This window comes from Phyllostomus hastatus, unplaced genomic scaffold, assembly GCF_019186645.2.
Source record: "Phyllostomus hastatus isolate PE091 unplaced genomic scaffold, TTU_PhHast_1.1 phas_scaffold_182, whole genome shotgun sequence".
NCBI classification, from domain to species: domain Eukaryota; kingdom Metazoa; phylum Chordata; class Mammalia; order Chiroptera; family Phyllostomidae; genus Phyllostomus; species Phyllostomus hastatus.
The window spans coordinates 31,396,550-31,410,023 of NW_025334013.1; the positions used below are offsets into that span (position 1 = coordinate 31,396,550).

The window sequence follows — 13,474 nt, forward strand, 5'->3', positions numbered from 1 at the left end:
AGGTTTACCAAAAAGCCCGCATGTCCCCCACACAGATCTGATTGTTGCTAAACCAGGAGCAACGAAGGAGGCCATGGCTGGAGAACATGTCTGCTACCAAAACGAAGCTCCACATGGCAAACCAGTCCTCCCCCTTGCTTCCCTTGGACCCCTGAACCCCCCTTCCCAGGTTTTTCTAAGGTAGCCAGGAACTATCTATCACCCTTGCTAATCCCAAAAAGGAACAGTGACCTGACCAGGGCCATACAATGAATGCTTAAGAGTTAGTTCGAGACCCAAATTAGGAGCCCGCTGAGAAGCGGGCAGGAGAGCACTGAGGCCCTCTTCCGCACTCTTCTATGCCTTGCACACACACCTCCCCCAGGTGCCCGTATAAATGCTGTAGATTTGTTTGCCCAGGGCGGGCCTCCACCTCATTGCGAGCTAATTGCTCCTCAACCTGGTTGTTAGGGCACCTCAAACACTATCTCTGGTTTCAGCAAACACTGAAGGCAGCAGGAGGGCAAGAACTATCCAAAGCCACACCACCGGTGCCATCGCCGAGCTGCGCTCCAGGCACGGGTGGGGGAGGCTGGGGCAGAGAGCTGGTGAAGGGAGGGCAGGAGTTCATCAGTTCTTGCCTTCCTAGCCAAGACTCTCTGGGAGCGCATGAGGCTCGCCTCTCAAGGGCTCTGCAGGCAGACCCTTCCTCAAGAGGTGTTCTATATCCACTTCCCTGATCCTAAGTCCTTCACAGATCCCTTGTATGCCTCACTGCACCTGCTTTGGGCTCTCATCCACTCCCTGTAGACAATCCTGTTCATTTTCTGGTGCCTCTGTAACAAACTTAGATCTTCCTAACTTCTCTGGATCACTGGCCGGGTCTGAGGAAAACAATGCCTTTTCTCTAGAAAAAAATGCACAGCTATGAAATCTGCATACAGTGCCTTGAGGGCCACAGAAATCCTCATCCCTGTCTCCACCTGCAGCCCAGTCCTAGCCTCCTGAATGATGCCAACCCAGTTCTGTCTTACCCACTCCCTCCCTACCCACACTGCACTGTACTCACCTGCGACCCCATTACCTTCCCACCCCGAAGTACCTCTTTTTGCTCTCTCCTGCTGCATCTCTGGGGACAAGTGTCTAGCCCTGACAAGCTAGGCAGGAAACAGCTTGGTGGTTAAACAGTAGGGAAGGGGTGTGGGTGGCTATTCCAAGCTCAGCCCCAACAGGTCAAGCTCAGCTGCTCTAGGGTGGAGCCAAGGGAAAAACCTGGAAGTTTGAGACTTGGGCATCCCCTGGTGGCTAAATAGTCCCAAATGGAAGATAAACCCTGTGGAGGGCAGCAAGGAAAAGTCACCATCCACCATTCTCTCATTCTCTCTCTCTCTCTCTCACACACACACACACACACACACACACACACACACACAATCACAAGACTGGTTCCTAGAGCTTTTCGCCTTTTTTAATCAATGGCCACCTTATCCAGCTTTGAAAATCTGGATAAAAATGAGGCTGAGAAGACGCCTGGTGCAGTGTCTGAGGGTCTCTGAGTGAGTCTGCATCAGTGGGTGGGCCCCTGCCAGGCCTGTCCAGGAGTTGGGCACAGCAGTTTCCTGAGTAAGAGCCAGCCCCACCCCCAGGGCAGCACCCCAGTCCACAAAGAAATCAAGGCCCTTCAGGCTTCAGCCTGTTTCCAAGGCCCTCAGGACAGTAAATAAATAGGTTAAATCTGAGCCAGGCCTCGGAGGAGGGAGGAGGGAGTATACAAAGGGCAGGATGAGGGGCCCAGGGATCCTAGGTACTATCGTGTCCTTTCCCAACAAGAAAGTAAATAAATAGACCTCCAACTCAGAAACAGGGGTGTTGGAACAGGAGAGCCCTCCCCTTAAAGTTAGTAATTAAGTCTCATGTTAAAAACAAACCAGCCCCAGCCCCTGCCAGTGTCTACAAAATCCTACAGGACGGGATAAAGGGCTAGCCTGCCTGGGGGTACATAGCACCCAATCCTGCAGGGTCCTGGAGGAGGTCTCATGTCTGTTCTACAGCTCCTGGGGCTCCCTCCTCCTTTGGGGGTGGCTCCAGGAAAATTGGGGTGACTGATGGTGGCTTCTTCACTCTGTGAAGATAACAGGGAAGAGGTCATTAGCTATGTCCCCTAATCTAGCCAGTCTCCCATTTCCCAGGGAAGAAAAGAGTCACTCACGAGTAGGGGGAGGCTGGGACCCCCACTACCAGGAAGTGGTTCTTCTTCCGAAACAATCTCCACAGGCCCCGGTGGTTGCCACGCACATCTAGGTCCCAGATATGGAGGCACTGGTGGGGGTGAGGCACGCACAGAAGCATGGGTAAGGGAGCTGTGGGCGAGGGGCCACTGAGGGCCCACGGCCCAGCCCCAGACCCTTCCTCAGCAGTTTCCTCAATTTGCAAGAGGTAACATCTTTTAAAATATGAATTTGAGCATGGGCTGGGAACCAAAGTGTCCCAGGTTCGATTCCCAGCCAGGGTACATTCCTGGGTTGCAGGCCATAACCCCCAGCAACCGCACATTGATGTTTCTCTCTCTCTCTCTATCTCCCTCCTTTCCCTCTCTAAAAATAAATAAATAAAATATTTAAAAAAAATATGAATTTGAACAAGGGGATTGGAAGAGGGGTTCTGAGAGTGTTAAGAGAAGGTTCTGAGGTAGAAGATTCTAGAAAAAGGCTTCCTGTATCTTGGGGAAAGGGGTATTCCTAGAGTAGGTGTAGTATTGGGCACCTTGGCAAGTTGGGTCCAGGTGGTGAAGTCATCATCTTTCTCCATTCGGATAAAGGCCACGTAGGTATGGCCCTCTGTGTCTGGAAGGAAAGAGTCTTCACAAGGGTCCTTGCTATGGTCCAGAACTTCAGCCTCACTGTAGTGGAAGCCAGGTCAGGGTAGTGAGGGCGGGAAGGTAAGACAGGGAGCAATTCATAAGTGTATCACACAAGTCCCCTTGCTTAGTTGTTGTTGTCTTGAAAGTCTTAGTAATTTTTGAACAAGGAGCCCTGATTTTCACTTTGCAGTGGGCCATGCAAATTATGAGGCCAAGACCCCAGTATTTGATGACTCCTCACTCCCTGCCACATACCCCTAACTGCCCTAGGCCATACCTGAGCAGCCTGTGAACTTCCACTTCATAAGCTTCCTTCTTCAGACTAAAGGAAAGGGAGAAATGGGTCAAGGGAGGGGATAGCCCCTAAGGTCCTAGGAGCAGGGCTGGGTAAAGGAATCGGGGGGCAGCAGGGCTGGGATAAACACACAGGCCCCAGGGTTGGAAGGGACTGTCCAATACTGGTATTAAGGCTCCACAATATCCTCTTCTCTGCCCTGCCCCCCACCCTCACCTGTCCACGTTCCTAAGCTGGACACCTGGAACTGTGTTGAACTTGTGCTTCTTGAAGTAGGCCTCCTGGAGGGGGTGTGAGGGTGCAAATCAGGGCCTTGTGTGGTCTGTTCCGTACCTGCCCACTGACCTACCACACATCCACAGGCCCACAGATGAAGTCCTGGACCTACATAGGTGCCTCTAATTTCCAGTATCCTTGCCAGGCTCTTAAAGCTTTAATTCGGGCTTAAGCATTACCAAAGAGCTCACGTCCATGGCAGTAGCTCATGCTGACCACTGAGCTAGTCCCTGTCCCCAGTGGTTCTCCCTGGGCCTGTGGTTCTATGGCTGTGCTAGAAGCTAGGAACAGGCCCTGCAGGGGAGGTGGGCAAAGGGATAGGTTGCACGAGTAGAGAAAACTGCTGTGACTTGGGTGCAGAGAGTGACCTGAGGTAAATGCCTGCCCCTCTAGGGGAAATGAGTGGGGGTCTCATACTAGCTGGCATCTGAGGGTCCTTCTGGCTTCTAAGAGGTTCCAAGCTGGAAGCTGTCCATTCCTTCAGGCTGGGCTGTCTCAAGGCCTCCCTCCTAGTAATGGGGAGGGGAGGGACCCTTGGGACACAGCCATGTAGTGGGTGGGACTTGGCAACCTCCCTGTTCACTTCAGGCTGAGGCTTAGGCTCCAGCACTTGCAAGGACAGGAGAGGGCACAGCTTGCAGGGCTGGATGCATGCTTGGCGGCAGAAATACCCTCCTCACTCCCACAGTCTAGTGCTAAGAATAGTAATAATAAAAATACCAGCTAACCCTTATATAATGCTCACAGTTCAAAGTATTTTGCATATATTAACTCATTTAAACCTCATAACCTCACAACTCTATTAAGTAAATAGTATTTTTCATTTTGCAAATAAAGAAACTGAGGTAAAAGGACAATCAGTCGTTTCCCCAAGGTCACATGACTACTGAGTGGCAGAGCGGGGGTTGCTCCAGCGCCCATGTTCTTTGCCCTGTTTCCCATGCTGTGCCCCCTCCCCAACATCCCCCCCTCCCACTCACGTGGAAGTAGCCATTCATGTTGAGGCCCACAATACCGAAGTGGTAGGATCGGGAAACATCAGGGATGATGCACTCTCGGCCTCGGCGTTGTTCCGGCATCCGCATCCACATGTCCCAGTCCCAGAGCTGGGGCCATGGAAGATTTTGAAGGTTAAGACGTTCTAAGCTGGTAGGGGACCCCAGCCCACTCACCCTACCCTGCCAGGACACCTTTTCTGGCGTAGGCCATTTGGGCTCAAGCTCCTCCTTATACAAAGACTTCCTGAGCACCCAGCCCAGCCCAGGCATGGTCTCCACACGGTACAGCAATGTCGGGTCCTCGGCAGTGTGTTCATACCCCTAGGAATAGGGGGCCATGATTAGCTCAGGCATTAGCTCAGGGCCTCTACAAACTCCCCAGCTGACTCTGGGCCACTCAGCCTACCTGGTCATTCCAGGCAGAGATACAGTACAGGCTGTCATCCTCCTCCAGCAGGTGGATGGACTGACTCAGGAAACTGAGAGAGGTAAGGTCCAAAGGTTCAGGGAGAGACAAAGAAAAACCCAGCCACACAGTGATGTGGGCAGAGCTAGGGATGGGACTCAAGGGCCATGTCTCCTCCCCCTTCCCCCAGACCTCCACTGTCTCCATTCATCCTTTCAGCTCTCTACTCTAGCCCAACACCTACCATCCTACCTTTGCTCAGACTACTCCCCCTGCCATTTTTAAGCTTGCTTCCTTCAGAAAGCTCTCCAAGACACCTTACTGCCTTCTTCCTAGAGATAGAGACCCGGTCAAGCAAAGAGGCCCCACACAGCTTACAGAAGCTGCACGGAAGGGCACTTCCCTCACCTGAAAAAATCCACGGCAATGTCCAGGTCCTCTTCCAAAACTACAGCAAACTTGGCCTCCTGCAGGGGGAGGGACAACATGATCCCAAGGGGGGCCTTTCCAATTTCCTCCTCCACCCTCCTCCACCTTCCTCTCACTCCTCAAGTAGTACTCTTCCCATTTTCCAGATGAGAAGGATAAGACCCAGAGAGTGGAAGAGCTTGCTATATAAGACCAGATGTTATGCTCATGTGTCCCCTCCCTAGGTCCAAGAGTTTTTCCTTACTACTCACTGGAAACAGGTTGAAAGTGGCTGTGAGGCTGGCCTTGTAGTGCTGGGTGGGGAATAGAAACAGGGCACATGAGCTTTAGGGTGGACGGTGCTGCCGGCTGTCTGCCCCTCCTGTCCCTGCTTAGGTAGTACCTGAGACACGCGAGCGTTCTTGATGCTGATGGGAGTGTGCTGGATGCCCCTCAAACCAAACAGTGCCACCACGTCCATCGGCTCCTGGGGGGCAGGGCCGCTGGTCATCCAAGTGAGCCCCTTCCCCCTGCCCGTCTCTACAAGCCCTGACATGCCAAGCCCTCCACATTTCACAGCCCTTGCCTGGGCTGTCTCCCTTGTCAGTCCTCAGTGATCACTGCTACTCAGCACCCGCAACACTGCTCCACCCAAAGTCCCCAAGTCCCACTCACCTCATAGTAGCCATCGATGAAAACTGTTATCATCTGGGGAGACACGCCCTGGGCTGAAAGCAGAGAGCGCAGCATCCTGGGAAGCCCAGGATGGGTCAGGACTCTTTGACCTCCCCCACTCAGGACTCCTTGTTGTTTATAGATGGACCCATATTCCCCGTGCTCACCCACACATGTAAGTGGACCTAGAATCTGTTGTGTTTCTGCCTACCTCAAGAGTTCCTCCCGCAGGCAGATGAGCCTGGGGTTCCCACCCTCTGGGCACCCTCTTGTTCACTGCTGGATGAAGCCCTTTCCCAGGCTCACCTGTACAGGTAATTGGGCCGGTTCCCTGCAATGACAGCCACAGGAACATTGAGGACCTTGTTGTCTGGGAGCTGAGTGAGAAATGGCTTTTAGCTCTTGCCTCATTCTCTCTTCAAATTGGGATCCCTACCCCAGGAAGAGTTCTTGTGAGGGGAGGGGTGAGGGAGACTTCGGGGAAAAGGGAGAGTCTTCCCTGTCTTGGTGCTCCACACACTGAGCTTGGTGCTCCACTCCAGGCCTTTGCTCACGCGTCCGGCCCTCTCCACCTGCCCCTACCTGCTCCAACTGCCCCGTGTTTCTGAGTTCAATGTGAAGCCTCAGCTCCTGGTTCCCTCCCAGGCTAGGGTTGGGAAAGCCCAACCTGGATCTTTCCTAGGGCCTTTTGCCAGGTCGGGAAGGAGTCCAAGTCTTATGGCCTAAGGCCCCACTCACTGGGTCAGGGCTGAACTCAATGGGTGTGGGGTCCTTGCAGCTGCACACACTCCCGTAGCCCTCGACTTTGCTGCAGAAGCGCCTACGGCGACGGTTCAGCTCTGTGTCTGCCCAGTGGCACTCTGCCTCTGAGGGAGAGACAGGGTCAAAAGATTGGGGGCACAAGGCCAGTGCAGTCTGAAGAACACCAGACACCACAGTCAAGAGTTTTATAGAGCCCCATGAAGAGGAGCCAAATGCCCATCCCAGCCCAGGCACTGCCCCAGAGCCCAGCCCCCACTAACCCCACCTTCAGCTGAGCTCAGCGGCACATCTGTTTTCAGGAGGACTGGGTCCCCCCAGGAGGACAGGGCAGGTGACTTGGAATGCTTCTCCCCGAGGACTGGACCTGGCAGGTGGCAGGAACGAGGGATAATGGGGGCCCAGACTCCAGATTTGGAGCTTTTTCACATTTCCCTACCCACTTTCATCCAACTCACCACCACTGGCTTCCCTCCCCACATTTAGGGTTCTGCCCCCTCAGGCCCTTAATACTATACGGGTGGATGGCCCAGGGCGCTGGCACCTCCTTTTCGTCCCACGAAGGCCCAGGTGTCCCTCCAGCCCAGAGCAGGGCCAGCCTGGCTGCCTAAGCTCCTCAGGAGAGCCTTGGCTGTGTCCTTGAGGTGGAAGGAGCCCTCGTCCTGTGAGACCAGAGAAGGTGGTCAGCCTGAACAACAAGGTTCCGGGAGACCTGGTCTCATGAAGCACTAACTGTGAGTACGTGTCAGGCACGAGGTCAAGCCTTTTACTTAAATTAGCTCATTAAATTATCGCAACCACCCTCTGTGATTGCTATCATTTCACAGATAAGAAAATGAAAGGCTTAGGGAGATTCTGAGAGTCATCCAAGGTCACCAGGCTAATAAGTCCTTACCATAATCCCACATAATCTGCACTTCTGTCCCCTGCTACCTCTCTTCCTTCTTCCTACCACTCTTTTCCCCTCCCTTACTCTGCTCCAGCTCCTCTGGCATCCTCATTGTTCTTCAAGCATGCCAAGCACGTTCCCACTCCAGGGCCTTTGCACTTGCCATTTTTCTATCTAGAATGCTCTTCCTCCAGATATACACATGGCTCACTCCACTCTTCTCCCAGATTTCTGCTCACATGTCATTTCCTTACAGAGGCCTTCCCTTTCTAAAATGCATCCCCCATCACTTGGCCTCTGTTGCTTTATTTTCTTCCTCATATAAGTTATCATTTCCTGACATTAAGGATTTATTCGGCTGCTTAAAAAAAAAAAAAAATCCTGCCCTGCTAGAGTAAACTCCATGAGGTTAGGGACTCTGTCTTGCTTCCCATTGTGGCCCCCACACCCAAGGCTCCATGGGTAAAATGACGAGGCTGGTATTGGAACCCAAGTTACTTTCCTCCAGAGTCCCTTCCCAGTGTGCCATACTAGGGGCAGAGAACACAGGGCCATGGGCAGGGTTGGAGCTGGAGTTTGGGGTGATGGGGCCAGGGTCGAGTCACATACCTTGACGGTGCAGATGAGCACTCGGCCAGGTGCCACCATATTGAGGAACAGAACCATGGCCTCATCTTCATGAGGTGAGTATGTGTCAAACACACGCTTTGCCATGACATGACCCTGGCAGAAGACACACCACTTGTGAGTTAGTGTCACCAGCAAGGAGGGCTCAGCTTCGGCCCTCCAGGTGCCCTCCCCCTAGAACCTCACCGTGGCCTGGTTGAGGACGATGACATGGATGCCCCGGCCCTGCTCCCGGGCCTCATCCTCCAGTACCTACAGGGTGGCAGAGACAAAGTCTAACTCTTCACTCTGGCATTCAAGGTCTCTCTTATTGGCACTTAAAAAAAAAACCACAACTGCATAAAATGAAACCTCCTCTCCTGCCTATGCCTCTGTTTACACAATTCTCTTCCAACCCAGCTTGAATGCCACCTCTTCCAGGAAGCCTCCAGAGCACTCCCATCAAAAGAGATCCCACCTTTCTACAACCTCCCCCTCCACAGCTTCCATGACTTAGAGCCCGTGACTGCCTTGCCTCGTGCTGAGCATACCATGATCTATCAGACTGAGCCCTGGAAGGGTCTGATTACTTTCCGTTCTGGTGCTGGAGACAAGGCTAAAGCTAACAGAAAGACCAGGAAGTGATCATGACATAAATAACACAGAATTAACTGCCTACTAATACTAATGATCACTTCTGATAAAATCCCACTCCATATAATACATTTCACATACTTTTCATATAATCCTGGCAAGTAGAAATTCATCACTCCCAGGTGTCAGATGAGAAACTGAGGACTTCAAAGTCACCCATGTAGAAATTAGCAGAGGTGTAGTTCCTACTCAGGCAGTGGGCACCAAAGCCAGGGGACCACACCCTGAGTAGAAAGGAGTGTACACCAGACACCAACCCACTCACCGTAGTGCCATCCACTGCCACATATACTTTGCTACGGCTTGAGTATACCTCCACATCCAGGACCCTCCGGGGACTGCTGCCTCTGCGCCGTGGGGGATCCAATCGGCCCAGGGCCTCATCTGTGGGGTTATGACAGGTCATGGAAGTAGTCTCTCCAGCAGTCTCATCCTTTAGGATATGCCTGCTGTTTTAGCCATGAGATCCCAGGGAACCCCATACACCAATCCCATCCTCAACCTGGCCCCACCATAGTCTTGCTCCGGCTCTGAGTCTTCATTGGCCTCATTGATTGCCCGTCGTGTGTCCAGGATCAACTTGATGTTGACAATGACGGTCACCAGTAGAAAAAGCACAGCCCCTGTCTGAGGGGAGGGGTGAGAATGACTAAAGAGAGGCACCTCCCCTCCCCAGATCATTGAGGGTCTTCCTGAAAGGAGGGCCCTGGCTTCAGTGGTGACAAGGGAGAACCTGGGACCTGTCTCTCCTCCGTCTGCCCAGTTCCACTCCCCCAACCAGGGTCCAGTTCCATAATCACCTTCTCTGGGGACACCTCCCTCCCCCACAACCCTTCATCCCTCATCAGGGCTCTCCCTACCCAGAGCTCCTGTATTCTTCCATGTGAAACCTTGATTTCCTTGGTTTCCTCCACAATTAGTTCCTAAAGACAGAGCTAGTCCCAGAGAAACAGATGGGTGCCAGAAGACCTGGCTCCTAGCTCTGATTGCCTGGTGGTATGGGCTCTTGAGCAAAGCCTCCCTGATCAGACTTGGGCTTTTCTCAGAAACCTAGAAGGCTGTATTTGGGCTCTGATTCCAGAACTCTGGGCCCAAACAACTACCTGATAGGGACATGACACAGGTTTCCCCTCTAGGAACCTGCTACTCCTTTCTAGGGTGACGGTTGCCAAGGTGGGTTCTAGGAATCATAGTCTGGGCAAGGGGGTAAGGCTGGGAGGAAGGACCTGGGAGATCTGGGACATCTCTATACCTGGCAGAATCTCCGCAGGGTCCTCTGGTTGGTCAGTTTATACTTCCAGGTAAGATACCAGCTCCTCTTCTTCCGAGCCCCAAAGGGCTTGAGGAGGGGGCTGGGCTTCCAGTCGTCCATGCCGGACTGGAGGGTCACCACTGTCCCGTCCAACCCATGCCTTCAGGAAACTGAGGGGACCAGAGGATCACATGGAGTAAGGTGTTCCTCCTAAAGCCAGATGCCTTCTGAGGAGATGAGGGAGGACCTCCCAGTAATGCTTCCCTGCAGGTATCCACACTGTGTAACCTGGGGAAAGTGGCTCAACTTTTCTGGGAAGGAAATCTTCAGAGGGGTCAGATCACCTGGAAACTCTCCTGAGGCTGAAGAAATTGGCAGGGTTGCCCAGGGACCCAGAGGAGGAAGCCAAATCATAGACTTTTAAGGATCATGAGCCCCCAAAATGACCAAGCCCCAAGCCTTCTCATTCCGGGGGTGGGCTAAGGGCAGCGGCTCCCCCCACCCCCCACCCTGCCATTCTCCTCTCCCCTTCTATGTGACCCTGCTCTTCTCCTAGGGGCCGGAGCCGCCGGAGGCATCGGGAGACCTACCCCGGCCGCACCAGCACTCCCGGACCCCCGCCCGGAGGCACTCACGGGTCAGGAGCCCTGGGCCCCGCTCGGGCCCCTTTCGGGCCCGCACTGCTCCGCCCGGCGCGCCGCGGCCTCCGCCTCCTCCATGCCGCGCGCGGCCCCGCCCCAGCCGACCCGGCCCGCCTCCCGGCTTCCGCCGCCGCCGCCGCCGCCGCCGCCAACGCCGTGGGGTGAGAGGGCGGCGGGCGGCGCTTGGGGCTGCGGCTGGTGGGGTGTAGCTGGCGTCATCGTGAGTGCTTAGCCCCTAGGCAGTTTTGCCGCGAGCTGGCGGGGTGGGTGCTGGGGAGGAGCTGCTTCCCTGCCGACCGCACAGCCAGGTGGCAAACTGGATTCCAGTCGGAGTTCTAGAGCCTTGAACTAGACCGCACTGCACCCTAGTGTCATCGGGATTAGGGGCCTTGGACACAGCTTCTTGCCCCCCTTGCTTGGGCAAGGCTTCACCCAGCTCTGGTGCATGCGCGGCCTCTGAAGGCTAAGGGAAATTAAAAACCTGGTTCTACCACTCACCTAGACTTTAAGGAAGTCGATTCACATCTCAGCCTAGGTTCCCTTCTTTGTGAAATGGGAATACCCTTATGTGATGTTTGCTCGGTGCCAGTTACCGTTCGAAGCACGTTATACTAACTCATTTCATTACCCAACAACTCCATGACTATTACTATGCCACTCTTACAGAGAAAGAAAATGCGGCCCAATGTCACAAAGCTGGGAAAGCCAGAATTCAAACCCCAACCGTCTGGCTCCAGATTTCACTCTTAATCCCTGCACTATACTGAGTAAAAATACAGACATGTTGTGAAGATTAAATGAGATAATACATATACACCACACTTTACTTAACTACAATATTCCTCAAACCTTGGCTTGTGTCAGTCACTTGGAGGGCTTCTTAGGCTCTGGCAGGGTAGCTCAGTTGATTAGTGTGTCCTTTCCATACGCCAAGGTTGCAGGTTCCATCCCTGGTCAGGGACCACAAAAGAATCAACCAATGACTGGATAGATAAATGAAATGACAAATCAGTGTTTCTCTCCCTCCCCCTTTCTCTCTCTTTCTAAAATCAATAAGTAAAAACAACTACAAAAAGAATGACTTAGAGGGCTCATTAAAACACACATGGCTGAGTCCCATTCTTAAGAACTTCTGATTTAACAGATTGGGGCAGAGCAGAATGCTGCATTTGTAACAAGTTTCCAGGTGATGTTGATGCTTATTTGAAGTAAGTGTGTAGCCATGAAACAATTTTAAGCAGGGAAGTAATGTAATCCAATTTAAGAGGATATTTACTGATATGGATTAAAAGGAGACAGAGGAAGACAGAAGTTTGGTTACATATTTTAAAAAATATTTTATTTATTTTTCAACAGAGGGGAAGGGAGGGAGGGAAACAGCAATGTGTGGTTGCCTCTCACGCACCCCCTACTGAGGTCCTGGCCAGAAACCTAGGCATGTGCCCTGGCTGGGAATCGAACCTGCAACCCTGTGGTTTGCAGGCCAGGGTTCAATCCACTGAGCCACACCAGCCAGGACCAGTTAGATATTTTTGAACTCTTCACATTCCATCTGTTCCCTAGATGGTGGAATGATAGTTCAAAAATTTAGGTTATCAATGGATCAAGAGATACTAAGGATCTCTTGCCTGTGTGGCTCAGTTGGTTGGACATAGCCCCACAAACCTAAAGTCCGCAGGTTTGATTCCCCATCAGGGCACATGGCTGGGTTGCAGGTTCAGTCTCCAAGCTGGAGCATGTGCAAGAGGCAACCAATTGGTGTTTCTCTCTTACATCTATGTTTCTCTCCCTCTCTCTCTCCCTCCATTCCCCTCTCTCTAGAATCATTAAAAGAAAAACTAAAAATAAAAAAGATACTAAGTAAAGTATATATCACTTAAAATCACAAAGGTAAAAATAATGGTAAAAATATATAGGGCCAGTGGAAAAAGGAAATATGGAGTATAAGTGTGGTAAATACACATTTATCATAATGAGAAGTCAGTAGACAATGTTTAAAATGAAGAAACAGTGGTTTAAACCATTGTGGGGTTATGAGTATAAATATTAAAAAAAAAACAGCTAAAAGTGATTGCCTCTGACACTGGGACTAGAGGTGGAAATAGGGCAAGGGGTAACTATCTTTTATCCTTCTGTAACCATGGGCTGGAACTACTTGGATTAAAAACACAAATAAGCAACAAAGAGATAGCCAATCTATCAGATGCAGAGTTCAAAACACTGGTTATCAGGATGCTCCATGAACTCACTGGGTACTTCAACAGCATAAAAAAGACCCAGACAGCAATGAAAGTTGCAGGGAACCAACAGTGATGGGAAGGAAACCAGGACTCAAATCAATGGTTTGGAGCAGAAGGACGAAAGAAGCATTCAACCAGAACAGAATGAAGAAATAAGAATGCAAAAAAATGAGGAGAGGTTTAGGAACCTTCAGGACATCTTTAAATGTTCCAATATCCAAATCATAAGGGTGCCAGAAGGAGAAGAGGAAGAGCAAGAAAGTGAAAACTTATTTGAAAAGATAATGAAGGAGAACTTCCCCAATCTGGCAAAGGAGATAGACTTTTAGGAAGTGCAGGAAGCTCAGAGAGTCCCAAAGAAGTTGGACCCAAGGAAGAATACACCAAGGCACATCATAATTACATTATCCAAGATTAAAGAGAAGTAGAGAATCTTAAGAGCAGCAAGAGAAAAGGAGACAGTTACCTACAAAGGAGTGTCTATTTCTAGACTATCAGCTGATTTCTTAAAACTTGCAGGCAAGAAGGGGCTGGAA

The 13,474-nt window shown here is 51.7% G+C and overlaps 1 protein-coding gene across 2 annotated transcripts; it reads right to left on the reverse strand.

The window, feature by feature from the left end:
• Nucleotides 1–1,429: 1,429 nt before the first annotated feature.
• Nucleotides 1,430–10,808, reverse strand: POMGNT1 (protein O-linked mannose N-acetylglucosaminyltransferase 1 (beta 1,2-)). 2 transcript variants are annotated; one of them, XM_045859964.1, is made up of 22 exons: nucleotides 10,693–10,808; nucleotides 10,058–10,227; nucleotides 9,318–9,432; nucleotides 9,071–9,189; nucleotides 8,359–8,424; nucleotides 8,155–8,268; nucleotides 7,201–7,318; nucleotides 6,925–7,023; nucleotides 6,636–6,763; nucleotides 6,204–6,274; nucleotides 5,898–5,973; nucleotides 5,626–5,709; nucleotides 5,495–5,536; nucleotides 5,223–5,281; nucleotides 4,815–4,887; nucleotides 4,601–4,729; nucleotides 4,391–4,516; nucleotides 3,351–3,415; nucleotides 3,117–3,161; nucleotides 2,743–2,878; nucleotides 2,189–2,298; nucleotides 1,430–2,101 (listed from the first exon to the last, which is right to left on the reverse strand). In XM_045859964.1, exons 2-22 carry the CDS (start codon nucleotides 10,175–10,177, stop codon nucleotides 2,014–2,016), a joined length of 1,983 nt encoding a protein of 660 aa, XP_045715920.1. In that variant the 5' UTR covers nucleotides 10,178–10,227; nucleotides 10,693–10,808; the 3' UTR covers nucleotides 1,430–2,013. The 2 variants fall into 2 exon arrangements, with proteins under 2 accessions (XP_045715920.1, XP_045715919.1); XM_045859963.1 differs by having other exon boundaries at nucleotides 10,648–10,782.
• Nucleotides 10,809–13,474: the final 2,666 nt, after the last annotated feature.

What these genes read in the sequence shown, in the direction of transcription:
- POMGNT1 (XM_045859964.1), bottom strand. Translation starts at nt 10,177, where the DNA reads ATGGACGACTGGAAGCCCAGCCCCCTCCTCAAGCCCTTTGGGGCTCGG. An exon ending in ATTGCCGTGGATTTTTTCAG is followed by an intron (nt 4,888 to 5,222) that starts GTGAGGGAAGTG and finishes TACCTCTCTCAG; the next exon opens with TTTCCTGAGTCAGTCCATCC. An exon ending in CCTGGACCCAACTTGCCAAG is followed by an intron (nt 2,299 to 2,742) that starts GTGCCCAATACT and finishes CACCCCCACCAG; the next exon opens with TGCCTCCATATCTGGGACCT.